The 20,315-nt window shown below is 43.8% G+C and overlaps 1 protein-coding gene across 3 annotated transcripts in view; it reads left to right on the plus strand.

The window, feature by feature from the left end:
• myripa (myosin VIIA and Rab interacting protein a) overlaps positions 1-17,494 on the plus strand; it is a 54,319-nt gene extending 36,825 nt beyond the window's left edge. Inside the window, exons 6-16 of one of the 3 annotated variants that reach the window (XM_031810608.1) lie at positions 4,260-4,357; positions 4,443-4,523; positions 4,595-4,750; positions 4,979-5,126; positions 8,828-9,441; positions 9,562-11,775; positions 12,242-12,427; positions 13,630-13,791; positions 13,909-13,971; positions 14,196-14,291; positions 16,337-17,494. In XM_031810608.1, coding sequence (XP_031666468.1) covers positions 4,260-4,357; positions 4,443-4,523; positions 4,595-4,750; positions 4,979-5,126; positions 8,828-9,441; positions 9,562-11,775; positions 12,242-12,427; positions 13,630-13,791; positions 13,909-13,971; positions 14,196-14,291; positions 16,337-16,360 — 3,842 coding nt within the window. In that variant the 3' untranslated portion in view covers positions 16,361-17,494. The remainder of the gene's footprint in view (positions 1-4,259; positions 4,358-4,442; positions 4,524-4,594; positions 4,751-4,978; positions 5,127-8,827; positions 9,442-9,561; positions 11,776-12,241; positions 12,428-13,629; positions 13,792-13,908; positions 13,972-14,195; positions 14,292-16,336) is intronic. The other 2 variants (XM_031810609.1, XM_031810610.1) reach the window with 2 other exon arrangements.
• Positions 17,495-20,315: the final 2,821 nt, after the last annotated feature.

Here is a 20,315-nt window from a genome sequence, read left to right on the forward strand (position 1 = left end):
CCAGCCGTAGCTTTCCACCAGCACCGTACCATCCTCCAGTCCAACCTGCTGTGGGATGTTAACCCCTGTCACAGTGCTGTCCTTCACAACACCAGCAATCTCAGACAGTGTTCACTCAGTGTTCACTGCTTGTTGAGGCCGAAGCACCAGTCGGGGGCAAACTTGGTGTGGCCTGTGATCAGGAAGTGAAGGTCCAGACTGTGGTGGAGCTTGTGCATTGTCCGCCAGGCACAATACCAGAGCACAAACATGTTATTGTTTTGGCCACTGCAGTTATCACAATTTAGGTCCACACGTGTTTTCCCAACTCCGTAGTTGGTGAAGAAATGGTACATGTAGTTGATGACTGCGCTGCTGCCTTTGCTTGCTTGAGCCAGCTCTCTTTTTGATGACTGTATAACTGGTGGATTAGAGTCAGGCGTGTTCTACTGATTGATGCCGATTCCGGATACAAATATTTTTGCATTTTTATACGATAGATGAGTAATGGCATTCTGAGATATCACTACGCACAGTTCATACAAGGAATTTTCACTACCGTAGCTAGCCATCCATCTAACTTCAGCTGGCTAGTTAACAGCAAGCTTTAACTAGCAATACAAACTGATTGTCATAGCTAGCTAAAGTTAACCAATAGGTAGGCTGGACACATGACATTTTTAACAATGTTCTTTTCTGATAAAAACTAGTTCATTGCATCCGCCGTGGAGCCCAGTTTCATAATATGACCATATTTCCCAGCTGCTTGCCGTCGTTTTGAAGTAATCGCAAAAAAACAGGCCTTATTTTTGTGTATTTTTCACCCTGCCAGCTCCTATTAGTTCTATTGAGCACTGTGGCACCAACTCGCTTTGCTATTGTTGGCAATGAGACCTGCTCACGTTGTTTTATAGTTAAAATGTATTTATGAGCTATAGATCTGTCATTCTCATTGAAAGCAAGTCTAAGAACTGGTAGATCTGTTTTATTTCTATGCTTCCCGTTTTTAAGTTTCATTTTTGCCTCTTTTACTTTCAGTTTTGTGCACCAACTTCAAACAGCTGAAAATACAATATGTTAGTTTATTATAAACGTATTTAGATGGTACAAACACTATGCTTGTTTTGCCACATAAACAGGAAAGTTGGCGAACTATTAGAATTTTTGATACGAGGAAATGGCGGAGCTATTTCTGCATATTGCACCTTTTAAGAACTCCTCTCAACAGGAAGAAGCCACCTTGTTGGGAGCCCAAACCTGTCTCAATGGACTCAAAGGGGCATTGGATACCATGAACATAGGCAAATCACTAGGATGGGAAAGTATTCCAACTGAAGTCTATTTAGAATGTTCAATTAGGTCCACTATTAAATTATTAATACAGACGTTCTTAAATGTTCATTTAGGAGAGATGTGAACACGGCACTAATTTCGCTCTTATTAAAAAAAAGGTAAGGATGTCACATAGTGTTTTCACTATAGTCCTCTATCTTTGATAATCACAGATATGAAATGTTTATAAAATATTGGCATCGAGTCTCGAGACTCACATGCTGACTACACCAGGTGGTGCGCGCATGTTGATTTTGTCCATCCACACCAGACTCGATCAGGACACCCAGGTTGAAATTTCAAAACGAACTCTGAACCAACTATATTAATTTGGGGACTGGTCGAAAAGCATTAAACAGTCATGGCAATTTAGCTAGCTAGCTTGCTGTTGCTAGCTAATTTGTCCTGGGATACAAACATTGGGTTGTTATTTTACCTGAAATGCATAAGGTCCTCTACTCCGACAATTAATCCACAGATAATGAGTTAGTAATCTCTCCTCTTTCAGTCTTCTTATTTGGACTTTATATGGCAGTTGACAACCAACTTTAATGTGCATTACTGCCTCCAACTGGACTGGAGTGTGGGCCTCAGTTCATCTTTCAATCACCCATGTGGCTATATACTCCTAAAAAAACAATGAGGAGATGGGAGAAGCAGGACAAGTTCTACTTTACCGCCTGGCTACACAGACTCGTTGACGTGAGCAAGTCGTGTGGATGCAATGATTGAATAACCTGTACTGTATGTGTAAAGGTATTTTGCAACGCTCGCGCACGCAATGCGGGCGGTATGGTCAGCATGTCATTTACCTATATTAATCCACACGGTCCAAAGTGGGTTTGTTAAAAAGCGTTTAACCTCGGATAACTTCCCATCGACTATATCATCAGAAACAACAGGTCTTTGGGCTGTATTATTTCTTGATGCAGAAAAAGCTTTTGATAAACTAGAATGGTCAGTCTTGGAACATATTGGAATTGACAACAATTTCAGTAATATGATTAAAATACCATATGCCAATTCCTCAGCCATGTTTTTTCTTTTCTTTCAATAATAAGAACAAATTCTTATTTACTAAGACAGTAGGCCAAACTCTAACCTGGACGATGCTGGGCCAATTGTGCACTGTCTTATGGGATTCCCAATCATGGCCAGTTGTGATACAGCCTGTAATTGAACCAGTGTCTGTAGTGACGCCTTCTAACACTGACATGCCTTGCCTTAGACCGCTGCATCACTCGAGGCAATATCTGCTCCGTTCAGGATCACTAGAAGCAGCAGACTTCTACAACAGACTTCTACAGCAGGTGCTTCTACACCTGCATTGCTTGCTGTTTGGGGTTTTAGGCTGGGTTTCTGTACAGCACTTTGAGATATCAGCTGATGTACGAAGGGCTATATAAATAACTTTGATTTGATTTGATTTGAGCAGACTAGGAGGTCCAATTTCACCTCTGCTGTTCTTATTATCCATGGATCCCCTGGCCCAGGCAATTTGGCAAACGATTTAAATAACACAGATTCTACTGATCATTTAATTTCCTTAAATTACATTTCACTATATATATATATATATAGACACTGTATCTCAATTGTTCCCAAACGCATTGAAGATCATAGATAAATTCAGCTTTAATCTGAAGTTATAAAATGTATCTAACCAAATCAGCTCTTCTGCCTCTCAAGACCCCGATGGAGGACTCCATCTCTACTTATGGAATCGCAATTCGTTCCCCATTTTAAATATTTGGGAGTAGATATATTTCCTTCTTTAGATTAAACCATTGCCAAAAACTTTAACAGAACGCTCAAATCAATTCAATCCGACATCAGTAGACAGAATAATATCCCAGTTGTTTTCACTGGCTGAATATCTATATTCAAAATGAATATTGCCATGGCTGAATTTCTGTAGTTAAATGCATCCCATGGCTCCCCCTTCTGGCTATTGGGATAAAATTCATAGTGCGGTATAAAATGTATTTTATATTTTCCAAACTTTCAATTGTATTTCCAGGCTCTAGCATTTGGCCCCATCTTAAATTGTTCCAGACATTATTATTCTGCCTCCTGATTGAGAATATAGAGATTGCCCCGGAAAAGGTGACCTTCACTGATCTATCCCTTAATGTAAATTACGATTTGGTGCTACTATTGCTCACACTTTCTATTTGGTGCAAAATTGAAAAATCTAAATGTCATGCCCGTCCTCCAATATTTCACAACAATGCCTTGAGATCTGGAGGGCGGCCTTTTGCATCCCCCCAGTAGTGCAAATGTGGAATCCGAACCCTTACTGATATCATGGACAGTAATGGTTTGAGAACTTTCCAAGATTTGAAAAATACATTCACATTACTGGGTAATTCCTTATTATTTTCTCCCATATTTACAACTTAGGTCAGCTACCGAATCATCTAACGATGGGATTTATAAATAAATGATCTGGGCTCCAGAAAGGACTGATCTCTATAATGGATCAATGAATCGGGGTTACCTTCATTTTTTGTTTTGTTGTACATGTAACCCCCCTCTGAAAAATAACAATTACAAAAATATATAAAAACAAAAAAAGTATTCCAAAAAGACAAACAAACCACTAGCAAGACAGACTACCACCCTCTGCTGGCTGGTGAGTGTATAGCAAGACAGACTACCACCCTCTGCTGGCTGGTGAGTGTATAGCAAGACAGACTACCACCCTCTGCTGGCTGGTGAGTGTATAGCAAGACAGACTACCACCCTCTGCTGGCTGGTGAGTGTATAGCAAGACAGACTACCACCCTCTGCTGGCTGGTGAGTGTATAGCAAGACAGACTACCACCCTCTGCTGGCTGGTGAGTGTATAGCAAGACAGACTACCACCCTCTGCTGGCTGGTGAGTGTATAGCAAGACAGACTTTAATCTAAAGAAACCTCTTGGTTATGTCCCCATCCCTTTTCAGAGCACAGCATGGCAGAGACCCTGACGGTGGCACTGAGGGTGGCAGAGGAGGCCATCGACGAGGCCATCGCCAAGGCAGAGGGACACACCGACAGTCAGGTAACATATTCTGTAGGATGGAGTTGTCTAAAAAGAGTAAACATCTTATTGACTGTCTGGCTGACTTCGTTGTTGTTCTGACTAGGACAAGCAGAGCGAGGCAAGGTATCTGCGAGACCACAGAGAAGAGCTGATTGAGGAACTGGCCACAACCATTGTGCAGAAAGTATGTCCAATTTAATTTAATTTCAATTCATTTCAATACAATTGAATTCAACTCAGTTTATTTCATGCTAGATCATCCGGCGGAGGAAGAATCTAGCTGAGATGAAGCCAGACTATGACCTGGACTGGCTCCCCGACAACCAGAGTGGTGACCTGCCCTTGGCTTCAAGCTCCCCCAGCTGCAAGATCTCCCGCACCACATCAGCCCGCGCCAAGGCCTCTATATGGGTTAGTACGGAGTGTAAGGGAACTACCTTACGTGATCAGTAGCCTTGCCTAGGCTTTAGCTCAGAGGGCTAACTGCGGCATGCAGTCGACCCAGGTTCAAAACCCAGTCTGTCACATAAGACCCGTACAGAACATGTTTATATATACAGTATATAGAGTGTGGCCTATGTTGGTTATATTTACCTCTCTTTAGAGATTCAACTATTTCATTATTTGTATTTGTCTCAGCGGTCTCACTCTGCCTTCTCGCTGCTGGATGACAACGTTATGATGCAGTGCTCTGGGGTTTCCCAGGACTCTCAGCATGGGCTGAAAAAGGAGGGAGGAGCGGCAGGATTGGCCAACTGGAAGAGTGTTGACCGCCTGGACAACTCCAGTAAGACCCTGCTGGCCACCGCAACTCTGCTAGTCATTATTCACACGCACCATTACAACGGTCTTTCCACACACCTACCTAGCTTAATCATTTTCAAAATTACACTTTTTTTTTCAATTATTTATTCGCTTGTCTTCCATGTCCTAGACAATTACAGTTTCAAGATACAATACAGTGGCTTCCGAAAGTATTCACCCGCCTTGGAATTATTCCTATTTTTTTTATTCCTACAACCTGGAATTAAAATAGATTTTTGGGGGGTTTGTATCATTTAACTTACACAACATGCCTACCACTTTGAAGATGAAAAATATTTTTAATTGTGAAACAAAGGAGAAATAAGACAAAGAACAGAACACCTGAGCGTGCGTAACTATTCACCCCCACAAAGTCAATAATTTGTAGAGCCATCCTTTGCAGCAATTACAGCTGCAAGTCTCTTGGGGTATGTCCCTATAAGCCTGGCACATCTAGCAACTGGGATTTTTACCCATTCTTCTAGCCAAAACTGCCCCAGCTGCTTCAAGTTGGATGGGTTCTGCTGATTTACAGCAATCTTTAAGTCATACCACAGATTCTCAATTAGATTGAGGTCTAGGCTTTGACTAGGCCATTCCAAGACATTTAAGTGTTTCCCCTTAAACCACTCAAGTATTGCTTTAGCAGTATGCTTACGGTCATTGTCCTGCTGGAAGGTGAACCTCCGTCCCAGTCTCAAATCTCTGGAAGACTGAAACAGGTTTCCCTCAAGAATTTCCCTGCATTTAGCACCATCCATCATTCCTTCAATTCTGACCAGTTTCCCAGTCCCTGCCGATGAAAAACATCCCCACAGCATGATGCTGCCACCACCATGCTTCACTGTGGGGATGGTATTCTCGGAGTGATGAGAGGTGTCGGGTTTGCGCCAGACATAGCGTTTTCCTTGATGACCAAAAAGCTCAATTTCAGTCTCATCTGACCAGAGTACCTTCCTTCATACAGTGCCTTGCGAAAGTATTCGGCCCCCTTGAACTTTGCGACCTTTTGCCACATTTCAGGCTTCAAACATAAAGATATAAAACTGTATTTTTTTGTGAAGAATCAACAACATGTGGGACACAATCATGAAGTGGAACGACATTTATTGGATATTTCAAACTTTTTTAACAAATCAAAAACTGAAAAATTGGGCGTGCAAAATTATTCAGCCCCTTTACTTTCAGTGCAGCAAACTCTCTCCAGAAGTTCAGTGAGGATCTCTGAATGATCCAATGTTGACCTAAATGACTAATGATGATAAATACAATCCACCTGTGTGTAATCAAGTCTCCGTATAAATGCACCTGCACTGTGATAGTCTCAGAGGTCCGTTAAAAGCGCAGAGAGCATCATGAAGAACAAGGAACACACCAGGCAGGTCCGAGATACAGTTGTGAAGAAGTTTAAAGCCGGATTTGGATACAAAAAGATTTCCCAAGCTTTAAACATCCCAAGGAGCACTGTGCAAGCGATAATATTGAAATGGAAGGAGTATCAGACCACTGCAAATCTACCAAGACCTGGCCGCCCCTCTAAACTTTCAGCTCATACAAGGAGAAGACTGATCAGAGATGCAGCCAAGAGGCCCATGATCACTCTGGATGAACTGCAGAGATCTACAGCTGAGGTGGGAGACTCTGTCCATAGGACAACAATCAGTCATATATTGCACAAATCTGGCCTTTATGGAAGAGTGGCAAGAAGAAAGCCATTTCTTAAAGATATCCATAAAAAGTGTTGTTTAAAGTTTGCCACAAGCCACCTGGGAGACACACCAAACATGTGGAAGAAGGTGCTCTGGTCAGATGAAACCAAAATTGAACTTTTTGGCAACAATGCAAAACGTTATGTTTGGCGTGAAAGCAACACAGCGCATCACCCTGAACACACCATCCCCACTGTCAAACATGGTGGTGGCAGCATCATGGTTTGGGCCTGCTTTTCTTCAGCAGGGACAGGGAAGATGGTTAAAATTGATGGGAAGATGGATGGAGCCAAATACAGGACCATTCTGGAAGAAAACCTGATGGAGTCTGCAAAAGACCTGAGACTGGGATGGAGATTTGTCTTCCAACAAGACAATGATCCAAAACATAAAGCAAAATCTACAATGGAATGGTTCAAAAATAAACATATCCAGGTGTTAGAATGGCCAAGTCAAAGTCCAGACCTGAATCCAATCGAGAATCTGTGGAAAGAACTGAAAACTGCTGTTCACAAATGCTCTCCATCCAACCTCACTGAGCTCGAGCTGTTTTGCAAGGAGGAATGGGAAAAAAATTCAGTCTCTCGATGTGCAAAACTGATAGAGACATACCCCAAGCGACTTACAGCTGTAATCGCAGCAAAAGGTGGCGCTACAAAGTATTAACTTAAGGGGGCTGAATAATTTTGCACGCCCAATTTTTCAGTTTTTGATTTGTTAAAAAAGTTTGAAATATCCAATAAATGTCGTTCCACTTCATGATTGTGTCCCACTTGTTGTTGATTCTTCACAAAATAATACAGTTTATATATCTTTATGTTTGAAGCCTGAAATGTGGCAAAAGGTCGCAAAGTTCAAGGGGGCCGAATACTTTCGCAAGGCACTCTATGTTTGGGGAGTCTCCCACATGCCTTTTAGCTAACACCAAACGTGTTTGCTTATTTTTTTCTTTAATCAATGGCTTTTTTTCTGGCCACTCTTCCGTAAAGCCCAGCTCTGTGGAGTGTACAGCTTAAAGTGGTCCTATGGACAGATACTCTAGCCTCAGCTGTGAAGCTTTGCAGCTCCTTCAGGGTTATCTTTGGTCTCTTTGTTGACTCTCTGATAAATGCCCTCTTTGCCTGGTCCATGAGTTTTGGTGGGCGGCCCTCTCTTGGCAGGTTTGTTGTGGTGCCCTATTCTTTCCTTTTTTAAATAATTTAAATGGTGCTCCGTGGGGTGTTCAAAGTTTTGGATATTTTTTTTATAACTCAACCCTGATCTGTACTTCTCCACAACTTTGTCTCTGACCTGTTTGGAGAGCTCCTTGGTCTCCATGGTGCCGCTTGCTTGGTGGTGCCCCTTGCTTAGTGGTGTTGCAGACTCTGGGGCCTTTCAGAACAGGTGTATATATACTGAGATCATGTGAAAGATCATGTGACACTTAGATTGCACACAGGTGGACTTTATTTAACTAATTATGTGACTTCTGAAGGTAATTGGTTGCACCAGATCTTATTTAGGGGATTCACAGCAAAGGGGGTGAATACATATGCACGCACCACTTTTCTGTTTTTTAGTATTTGTTTTTCATTTCACTTCACCAATTTGGACTATTTTGTGTATGTCCATTACATGAAATCGAAATAAAAATCCATTTAAATTACAGGTTGTAACGCAACAAAATAGGAGAAACGCCAAGGGGGATGAATACTTTTGCAAGGCACTGTACATTCATGCAACTTTGTACAGTTCAATAGGGGGAAAACAAACAAACATAATGACCTATTGTTGATGTACTGTAGTAAAAGACTGGTGGATAAATGCATCCTCCCCTGTGTTTGTGTGTGTGTGTGTGTGTGTGTGTGTGTGTGTGTGTGTGTGTGTGTGTGTGTGTGTGTGTGTGTGTGTGTGTGTGTGTGTGTGTGTGTGTGTGCCTGCCTGTGTTTGTGTGTGTGTGTGGCATCTGTCTACCCTGATGTGTGTGTGTCCGGAGGTGCGTCCTCAGTGCTGAAGAGCCCAGACGGGAACTGGATCGCCCAGCAGAGCACACAGCTGTCTCGGCCCAGCCTGCTGACCAAGAGGAAGTCACTGGTATTCAGCGTTTTGGAGAAGGAGTCCGGTGTGATCTCCGCCTACGATGAGATGGGCTCAGACGACGCCGAGGGGGGAGAGGGGGCCTGGGGCGCCGCCCTGCTGGAGATACGCAGGAAAATGACAAACGCCAACAACAACCAGGGGTCAGAGGCACCAGATTCTCAGGCCTCTGACGACCAGCAGCACAGCCTCCCCTCACCCTTGCTGGACCACCACGCCAGCACGGACACCCTCAACTCTGAATCTGAGGTGGGAGAAGATCAGATTCGAGGTCAAGGGCCGAAGCCCCAGAAGCCTCTGCTCGCCATCCTGAAGAGAAAGGTGCCTGTGGAGCACCGGTGCACCCCCTCTTCACGTCGGTCATCCCGCCCAGGCATCTTCGACGTGAACTTTAACCCTGAGGGGATGGAGGCTGAGAGCAGCGGGGCTGATGAGCTGGAGGAGGGGGGCAAAGTCAGGAGGACGCGAAGGAGGAAGAGGACTAAGAAGGATCAGGGGGAGGGAAGAGGAGAGGTAAAGCGAGACAGTCTGTCACTTTCACTTGTGACCTCAATCACACTTATTTCCCTTATCATGTTGGACATCCATTTTATTTCTCTGATAGCTTCTATGTCTTGTATCTGCTGTTAACAGGAGTATAGCAGCACGCTACTGGATGCCCTGGCCAAGAAACTAAGTGTGAAAAAGACCAGCCAATCTGGCGCAGTCACCCCAGACACTCTGACTTTGGATGGAGGCTTGACCTCCAGGTCGCTGACCCCTGAACCCCGGGGTCCTGAGGGGGAGGCCCCCGGCTGCGGGGCCCCTAAAGGCCAGGGAGGAGGGACCATGGGAGTGACCATCAATCTTGAGCAGGAACTGACCATCAGACTGAGAGAGCTGGCCAGCCAAGTCGGCCTCGCACACCTCTCATCATCTGAGGACGAACTGCACAGATCGGGAGAGGACGAGGGAGGAAGGGAGGGAAGGAGAGAAGGAACTCAGGAGGAGGAGCGGTTATGGCATATAGAAATCGAGATGGAAGGAGGGAGAGCGGGAGAGGGTGAGGAGGAGAAGAGGATCAAAGAAAGGGAGGGAGATGGAGGAGGAGAGCTGAAGTCAACACTAATCAAGCTAGCTAGTCAGGTCAGAGGCACAGAATTCTCATCCACTGAAGATGAGTTGGACAGAGTGGGTAGAGTTGAGCGAGAATGGGAGAGAGAGCGGGTGGAGGAGAGGACAAAAAAGAGGGAGAGAGAAGGAAGAGAGGAGCACACCGTAAAGTTGCGTATGCTGGCTAGCCAAGTCACACATTTCTCATCAACAGAGGAAGAGCTTGACCGAGTGGGTGTCAGCGATGGAGAGATGGAGGAGCAGAGAGAAGGAGAGAGGGAGGGAGAGAAGGAAAAGCTGACATACGAACGGTGCAGACTGGCTAGACAGGTCAATGACGCGCAGTTGTCATCAACAGAGGACGAGCTGGATAGAGTGGATCTCTATGATGAAGAGATGGAGAAAGGGAGGGAGGAGAGAGGAGGAGAAGGGGGTGGAGAGCGGGAGGAGATTGACGCTGAGGCACTGTGGGAGATGGAGGGAGATAAAGAGGAACTGACCTCCAAGTTGAGAGATCTGGCCAGTCTCGTTAGCGCGTCCCAATTCTCCTCTACGGAAGATGAACTGGATAGAGTGGGAAGGAACGAGGGAGAGAGGGAAGAGGGGAGAAAAGGAGACCGAATGAAGTTGTCCAATAGAGTGGCGGACTGGGTCAGAGAGAGATGTGGAGAGAAGGAGGGAAAGTGGCATGGAGAGAGATGGGGAGAGATGGAGGGAGAGAGGAGGAGGGTACAGCTGGAGAGGGTGAGAGAGAAGCCCTGGTACCTGGGGGGGATGGAGGTGGAAGGGAGGAGGATGAACAAGGAGAGGAGAGATAGCATCGGAGAACTAGACGTCAGACTCTTTGACTTTGAGGATGAAAGTGAGAAAGAGGGAGAGCTGCAAAGCGAAGAGATGGACACAAAGGTAGAGGAAGAGGGAGTCATGAAGGTACAGAGGATGATGGAGAGGATGTTTGAAGGAGGAAAGGAAGGAAAGAGGGCAGGGGAAGCAGAGAGAAAGGTGGGAGGAGGGATGGGAGAGGCAGAAGTGGGAGAAAGAGAGCGAGAAACAACAGAAAGTGTGGACACTGTGGAGGGAGAGGTGATGTTTGACAAAATAATCAGCAACCTAGAGCACACACTGGGTGGGATGGAGGTAGAGATGGATGGAGAGATGGTGGCGAACCCTGAAAGAGAAGGGAGAGAAGAGGATAAGAATCAAACAAAGGTTGGAGAAAGCAAGTTTAAGAAAGAAGAAGAGATAGATGAATATCTAATAATTAATGAGATGCTAATGTTAGAACAGCTGTCAGACAGGTTTGGCACTTTAGATAAGACTGGAGTCAAACCTCAAGAGAAGGCTGGAGGGAAGGAAAGAGTAAGGGACAGTTTGAATAAGACAGTAGAGTGTGTCGTGGAGCGAGGTGAGAAAGAGGCTCGAGAGAAAGATGAGCAAGCTGAAACAGAGACCCATAAAAGCATCCGACCACAGCATTTAGATGAGAGAAAGGAACAAGTATCAGACCAGACAAAGAGCGAGACTTCCCGAGACCTGGAAGAAGAAAGCAAGGGAGTAGAAAGAGGGGGATATGAAGGTGGGGAGGTAGAGGAGCAAACAAGCGAGAAGGAGATGGATGATTTTGGGGAAAGCGAAGGGGAGAATTTTGAGAAGAATACAGACGAGAAAGAAACTGAGAGCAACCGAACTAAGGACCCAGAAGAGAGCGCCCCCTGTGTTCAGGAGGAGATACTGTCTTCAGAGGAGATCCAGAATGTAAGAAACGAAAAGCACCTAGCTTTACCCATAGAGATGCCTAAAATGCTATGTAATTCTGTGGATCTACCCTTTCGACATTTCTAACCTCAAAGCAACTAACAGCTGTAACACTAACTCTGTGCTTGCTCCTCTATGCCATACTACTTTCCCTTTCTTTTTCCCCCCTCTGTCCTCCCTCCCATTACTCTGTGTTAGGATAGTCATATCAATTAGGACCTAGAAAACACACTCCAGATCCTTTCCGCTTTGCTACAGCAAACTGAAAACTTGACCGTGCTTTGGGCAACAGGGGTAGCGCCATATGCAGTCAACCAGTCAAACACTCTTTCTTTCTCTTGACTCTTTGGCTCTTCTCTGCTTGTCTAAAAGTGTTGTTCTCACATGAATGGATGTGTTCCACACAGAGACCGTAGGCTTTTAGGGATTACATAAAACTTGTGTAAATCCAATTGCGTGTGTGCAGAGGTACTCGGCGATGTCACTGCGCAGTATCACCACTGAGGTGCTGACGGTGTTGAATGCGACAGAGGACCTACTCCAGGGGGTGGAAGAGGGTGACTACGCTTGTTCTCCTCCCTACACCCCTTCACTACCCCTCAACACTGACACCAAGAGGCTGGGTGAACAGCTCAGCAGACTGGAGGAGAATGTAAGACCTGTCTGTCTTTGTGTCTGTATAACCTTTAACACACAGTGCCTTTGGAAAGTATTCCGACCCCTTGACTTTTTTCCACATTTTGTTAGGTTACAGCCTTATTCTAATGTATAAAAAAAAAATTCCCCTGTCATCAATCTACACACAATATCCCATAATGACAAATCAAAAAGACATTTTTGCAAATTTATTACAAATAAAAAACTGAAATATTACATTTACATAAGTATTCTGACCCTTTACTCAGTACTTTGTTGAAGCACCTTTGGCAGCTATTACAGCTTTGAGTCTTGGGTATTACGCTACAAGCTTGGCATACCTGTATTTGGGGAGTTTCTCCCATTCTTCTCTACAGATCCTCTCAACCACTGTCAGGTTGAATGGGGAGCGTTGCTGCAGAGCTATTTTCAGGTCTCTCCAGAGATGTTCGATCAGGTTCAAGTCCGGGCTCTGGAGCATGTTTTGATCAAGAATCTCTCTGTACTTTGCTCCGTTCATCTTTACCTCGATCCTGACTAGTCTCCCAGTCTCTGTCGTTGAAAAACATCTCTACAGCATGATGCTGCCACCCCCATGCTTCACCATAGGGATGGTGCCAGGGTTCCTCCAGACGTGAAGCTTGTTTCTTATGGTCTGAGAGTCTTACGGTAGCTTTTGGCATGTGTCTTTTACTCTACCATAAAGGACTGAGAGTGCTACATAGATGGTTGTCCTTCTGGAAGGTTCTCCCATCTCCACAGAGGAACTCTAGAACTCTGTCAGAGTGACCATCGGGGTCTTTGTCACCTCCCTGACCAAGGCCCTTCTCTCCTGATTGCTCAGTTTGGCCAGGCGGACAGCTCTCGGAAGAGTCTTGGTAGTTCCAAACTTCTTCCATTTAAGAATGATGGAGGCCACTGGGTTCTTGGGGGACCTTCAATCCTGCAGACATTTTTTGGTACCCTTCCCCAGATCTGTGCCTCGACACAATCCTGTCTTGGAGCTCTATGGACAATTCCTTTGACCTCATGGCTTGGTTTTTGCTTTGACATGCACTGTCAACTGTGGGACCTTATATAGACAGGTGTTTGCCTTTCCAATATTTCACATTCCCTGTGGGTTCAAGAACACTGTGATGCTAACCTCTGTTAATGTTATAAAACTGAAATGCCAACAGTCAGTCTATCTGTCTGTACCAAATTAATTGTGCCATTCAGGTGTATGTGGCGGCGGGCACGGCGTACGGCCTGGAGGCGGAGCTTGATGACCTGGAGGAGTGTGCCCGTGCCATCGACGATTCCACCTCTGACCTGGAGCTGTCCTACCTGGAGGAGCAGGTGGCATCAGCTGCCGCCCAGGTGCATCAGTCTGACCTCCAGGTGTGTTCAAGTCTGGATGCCCTCTGTGTCTCATAGCTAGCTAGTTAGTGTCCAAAATGGCACCCTATTCTCCATGTAGTGCACGACTTTTGACCCGAGCCCTTTGTGGCATTTCAGACGCAGACTTTTGCTTTGGAAAAAAGGAGAAAGCGGGGGATTTTACCTCTGGTTTTACCTCGGGTATGATGACATTAGAACTAGAAAATTGTATGTTTGAATGTTGGTGATTGTCACAATGAAACTAGAAAAAATAAAATGATTGAAAGAAAGAATTAGAAAGATGTCCATAATGTGGATATTTGCCTGAAAACATACAAACATATACATTCAATGGTGTTTTTAAGTCCTTTTAAGTTGATCTGAGTGAGAGAATATTCATGTTAACGTTACGCACTTTGTTGTAGGTGTCGGACATTGCAGCCAGGATCACAGCTCTGAAGAATGCAGGTCTCAACGTGGTCCCACAGAACCGCTTCACTAAGCCCAAGAAACAGCCTAAGGTACTGGACCAGACCAGGTCACTTAGCACTAGGACCAGGAGTTTGGTCAGGTCATGTGGTCAGGAACAACTCCTGGCCCTACTTGTCACTCACTAGCAATTATAAACATATCTTGTGATTTTCGAACAACAACTTATCAAGTGTCACGTGACTCTCTGCAGCCACAAATGTTGGTCTCGTCACGGCAGAGAGGAGGCGACTACCTGCCCACTCTTGAAGGGATAGAGAATAATCGGTCTTATGAAGCAAAATTTTACACTGGATTAAAGTAGAGACTCAGAGCTACAAAATAGTATATCATACATTACAGTTAAGAACAGAGGGAAAGTCATTCTGCTTTGATCATTGATAAACTTGTAAACTCACTTTTGAGAAAATGGCCTTTGAATGTTTTGGTACTACTACTGGAGAGCTCCTCTTTGTCTACACCCATTCAGCATCGTTCACACCCTCTTAAGCTTTAGCCCCACCCATCTATTTAAGGATTAATCTGAGCATTCTGTGGAAACAACAGCAGCCAAGCACCCAAGCTAACTTGGTAACTACTTCCAGACACAAATGAGAGAACAGCTCACTTAACATTACTTGTCCTAGCAGAGCTGGTTAGGCTGTTATGTTATCCAGAGCGTTTGGTGACTGCAACTGTGCTGTCAGATTGTTCGTTCGTTAATTCAGAGCGTTTCGCTCTTGGAGCATTCAGAGCGCAAATATGCAAGTAGCTAACCAACCAGGTTCAATGTTAGCTAGCTAACATTGGCTATAGCTAGCCAAGCAAATTATTCTGAGATACGAATAATAAGATCATACATGTAACATTAGCTAGCGAACTAGCCAGCTAACATTAGCTAGCTAGCTAGCTAGCCAGCTAACATTAGCTAGCTAGCTAGGTAAACAATGAACCATAATCCAGTCAAAAGTTTAGAAACAACTACTCATTCAAGGGTTTTCCTTTATTTGTACTATTTATTTTTTTAAACTACTTTTTGTTCTATTGTAGAATAATAGAAGAGAGAGTGCCTTGAATTCTAAATAAATTACTGACAGTGTCACCAACAAAGCATCCTCACATCACCTCCTCCATGCTTCACGGTGGGAACCACACATGCGGAGATCATCCGTTCACCTGCTCTGCATCTCACAATGACACGGTGGTTGGAACCACAAATCTCAAATTTGGACTCATCAGACCAAAGGGCAGATTTCCACCAGTCTAATATCCATTGCTCATGTTTTCTTCTTCTTATTGTTGTCCTTTAGAAGTGGTTTCTTTGGAGCAATTCGACCATGAAGGCCCGATTCAGGCAGTCTCATCTAAACAGTTGATGTTGAGATGTGTCTGTTACTTGAACTCTGAAGCATTTATTTAGGTTGCAATTTCTGAGGCTGTTAACTCTAATGAACTTGTCCTCTGCAGCAGAGGTAACTCTGGGTCTTCCTTTCCTGTGTCGGTCCTCATGAGAGACAGTTTCATCATAGCCCTTGATGGTTTTTGAAACTGCACTTGAAGAAACTTGACAGGAAAGAAATTCCACAAATGAACTTTTAACCAGGCACACCTGTTAATTGAAATGCATTCCAGGTGACTACCTGATGAAGCTGGTTGAGAGAATGCCAAGAGTGTGCAAATCTGTCATCAAGGCAAATGGTGGCTACTTTGAATAATCTCAAATATAAATATATTTCGATTTGTTTAACACTTTGTTTGGTAACTACATGATGCCATAATCTACAATGTAGAACATAGTACAAATAAAAACCCTTGAATTAGCAGGTGTGTCCAAACTTTGGACTGGTACTGTATATATATATATATATATATATATACACACACACACACACACACACACACACACACACACACACACACACACACACACATATATATATAAACAGTACCAGTATATATATATATATATATATATATATGCTGCATGCCATGATAGTCACACATGTACTACAAACTCATTAGTTCCTGTATTCAATTGTGTGTGGTCTCATACTGTATATGTTCTGTATTTTGACCCACATACCTTGTCTTTTTTCAGATAAAGAAACCTAAGCCAGACTGATCAGGCATGTTGACCCCTGTCATGACCTCTAGCTTCCCCTCACACCAGTGCTACCTGCCTTTAACCAACCATCAGGACAATGCCGAGTACAGACTGACAGTATTACCACTCATTTGGGCACTGTGGACATAGACGAGAGTTGTAGATTGTTTTATAATGAGATAAAAAAAAAAAAGTAAATACTTTATGTCAAAAAAAATGGATGAAGTTAAAAACAAAGCTGGTTTCGTATAGAATATTTGTCGTAAATATCATGTTGTTAAGTGACATGTCAATAATTTCTTTATTATTGGACCTTTTAACCAATCAGTAACAATATAGCCATATAAGGTAATGAAGAGAACGGACACTAACAAGCTGTGTTGCTCCTGGCTGAAAGCTGTGATTAATACTACTGATTGTTTTAACTTGTTTTAACAGTTAAAGGTCAAATGTAGCCATTTTTATCTCAATGTAAAATCATTTCTGGGAAACATTTAAGTAGCTAACTGTGAATTTTTTTTACCATTTGAATTTAAAACAAACAAAAATATCTTCTTAGGGAATAGCAATTTCTCAAGCAAGAATTTAGCTAGGACTGTGTGGGAGTGGAGGGGGGAAAACTGAAAACTAGCTGTTATTGGCAGCTGTTAATAACTAACTGACATTTCCTATTGGTCTATTAACTAATTTACCACCTGTTGATGCCACCAGGCAGGCCTAAACTCCATCCCACAAAAACAGGCAGAAATTGCAGGTGTTCTTTTTAAACAGCCTTTTCACTAAAAGCACATTATCATTATTTTCACAGTATTATCCCAACCTCAGTGTGGAAATGCATATATAAAACACAGGAAAAATCACTTTTTTGGCTAGACTGGGCCTTTAACATGTTTAATAGTCTATCATTATTATGGGAACAATTACATATGAGTTAGTTATTGCAAAAAGTGCCAAATTACATCCTTAATCATCAATGATTTGTCTAATGTTAAGTATCTGTTGAATATGCGTAATACGTCATTTTGTATTTTCAGGTAAACAGAAAGTCCCACAATAAAGGGCTATGGTCGTTAGTTCTTTCTAACCTTGTACATTTGATGTTTGATTTTACATTGAAAATTCTAGTGCACAATAAAATAATCAGTCAAGTAACTTGTGGCTTATCATTGTGCTCCTACAGACAGACATTTCAATGTGAAGGCTAGCTACTTGTCTTCCACTATTACAAGTGTGGGAACAAAGTCATGAACTAAATAAAGCCTTTGAAGTTATCAATTTTGGGATTCATCCACACACACAGAGCTTGCCTAACCTTTTAGGTTAGAGAGACGAGGAAAGACATTTGTTTGGGTTTTTGAGAGGAGGAAGTGGCACCACCTGTGTTGATGGAGCCGGGGATCTGCACACAGGGCTTCTGGAGAAATAAAATCCATCTTTATGGAAACAAACATACAACAGTTTATGTTCCAATGGGTGCTACCTTTAACACCCACTTGTTTCCATCAAGCAGTGCTCCTGCCTTTGTTTTCCATAGACATTCGACAGCATCCTACCTTCATCCTACCTTCACTAAGGTATGCATTACAGTAAACATCACTTAATGACCGGAGAGGAATAGGTCAAATCATCTGTCCCGTTTAATTTATTTTGTGTCCAGTCCTCTGCAATCACAGCATTCTCACGCAAATTAGAAATGTTACAAATGTCATGAAAATGACAATGGGTAAAGCATATTTACAGTAGAGAATCATTAGTACATTGTTCCAGCTTTTTCTGTCACTGTAGTTGAGTTCAGTCAACTCTGCATAGGCGTGAGACTCTCCTGTGGCACCGCCATTTCCATCTCCAGCAGGCTGTAGTAGTGTAGACCACCAGGAAAACGAAACCTGGTCATCATGCTGATGACATTCTTAGCTTATATCGTTCATTGCTTTTTAAATCAACCTGGAGGTTTTGTCATATGCTGAATAAAAGGTCATTGAATAAATTCCACGGAAGAACTGAAGAAGGCCAAAGCGTGTTTTTTTTTCTCTCACAAACTTCAATTTGTCCTCCAAGTGTCTGAATTGTCTCACAAACTCCGGCTGTTCCTCTATTCATGCACCTTCACTAGACTGCGAGGTAGCGATAGCCTACAATCTCAATTCCACGGTAGAAAGTACCAGTTTCTTACACCTTGGTTGGACTGCGAGGTAGCGGAAGCATACATTCTCCTTCCAGTATAAAATACTAGTTCCTCCCCAAAGCCCCCTGAATGGTCAGGTCTGGTTAGTTCTGGTCAGATCCGGTTAGTTCCAGTCAGCACTGGTCTGACACGAAGCGTATTCTCTGGTCGGGGTCATTGAAACTGTCCTTGCCGTCCATGAAGCTCTCCCTGAGGTCTCGGTCAGAGATAATGAACCCTTGTTTGGGGTCGATGATCACCACACCACCCTTCTCCACCACCCTACTCCACCCTACTCCACCTCGGAGTACGCAGGGTTCCGCGAGCTCTGACGGGATGTCAGCTTTATAGCAGGCCAGCCTACCAGCCGCCTCTGGGGGAAGCACAGAACTGAAAGGAGGTTTGTGCACAAACAACTGTGTAAGAGAAGCATCCTTAAAATGTGTAACTACTCCATGTAGGCATAAACAATATCTGATGTTCTGTCTGATGAAGGTCCTAAATGTCACAATGTGTTTAGCATAAATAATATAAAATTAGATGTGTTGTGGAGGGGGACAAGCTGGGACGTTACCTAACATTGTCGGAATGTTCAGTTTGCTGGGCTGCCGCTCAGATCTGGGTCAAAATAATATTGGCGTTCATTCAAGTACTTTCGGTGCGCTCGCTAATTGCTTGCCCAGCCTAATGGAACCAATGGAACAGTCCCAAAAGTGCACGCCCTGCCTATCGTGATCATATGTATTATTCATTAGAATAAGATTGGCAACCACTTCTTTGTGTGATCTGAAAGAACAAAACAACATACAGATGGGTAAAGGATTTGTTTGGACACCTAGTGATCATTTCATGGCAAGTCAGAGGGCTGCAGTCAATGTTCACACCAGAGCCACATATAGATGCATACCCTCACCATCACTACATCCTTGAGCAGCCAGAGCTAAACACAAACCTCAGCACAACTCCCATTCTATACCCGTCTCCCTGGAGTGCGCACTCTTTCACTCCACATCATGGGTTTAGAAGCTTTGGATTGGCTTTGGCAAGCATGGACACATTTTCACACAAGTGGGATTTTCACGCAATTCAGTCCTTTTTTACAGTAAATCCACGAGGAGGAATATAACTAGTGCACGCTTTGGGGAGAATGCGTTTGGTCAGAAAGTGTGCCAGATATGTAGTGCTACTAACACACTGGAGGAGCACTGGTGAAGGGCAGGGCGGTGGAGACCGTGGTGCTGGGTCTGGTTGCAGTAGTAGTGGTGGTGGTGGTGGTGGAGGTAGTCGTGGCGACGAAAGTGGCGGTCGTTGTCTCACTGTGGTTGTCGGAGCAACTGGAGTGGTTGTAGTGTGAGTGAGAGTAACAATGTAAGGTGGCTTGGTGCTGGTGTGAACCATCTGAACTCAGCTCTGTCCCCCCCCCCCCCCCCCTGTGAAATCAAGACGGAGTGAATTAGTATCCAGTTTTGAATGAGTTTCCTTGAAGCAGAAGAAAACTAATGAATTGAATAGTGAATCGTTCAAGCTTCTTTTCAGGGCAGCCTCCGTCTACCCAGTCCTGGCGATGTCTGTCGAAGCCACTGGAGCACCTGATTAGGAGAGAACAGCAACTATGAGAAAACACAGAGCTGATATGGGAGAGATAGGTTGGTCTTTTTTCTTTTGGGTTCTTCACAGCAACATTCCAGTGTATTCTCTACCTACAAATGGCAATAACCTTTACTTGGACTTCACTATTTACCTCTGCAGTCCACTAAACGAGCTGCAGTTAAAGCCGATCTCAGAAGAGACAAAAGGACCACAGCTGGA

The sequence above is a fragment of the Oncorhynchus kisutch genome, linkage group LG30 (genome assembly GCF_002021735.2).
Source record: "Oncorhynchus kisutch isolate 150728-3 linkage group LG30, Okis_V2, whole genome shotgun sequence".
Lineage (NCBI taxonomy): Eukaryota > Metazoa > Chordata > Actinopteri > Salmoniformes > Salmonidae > Oncorhynchus > Oncorhynchus kisutch.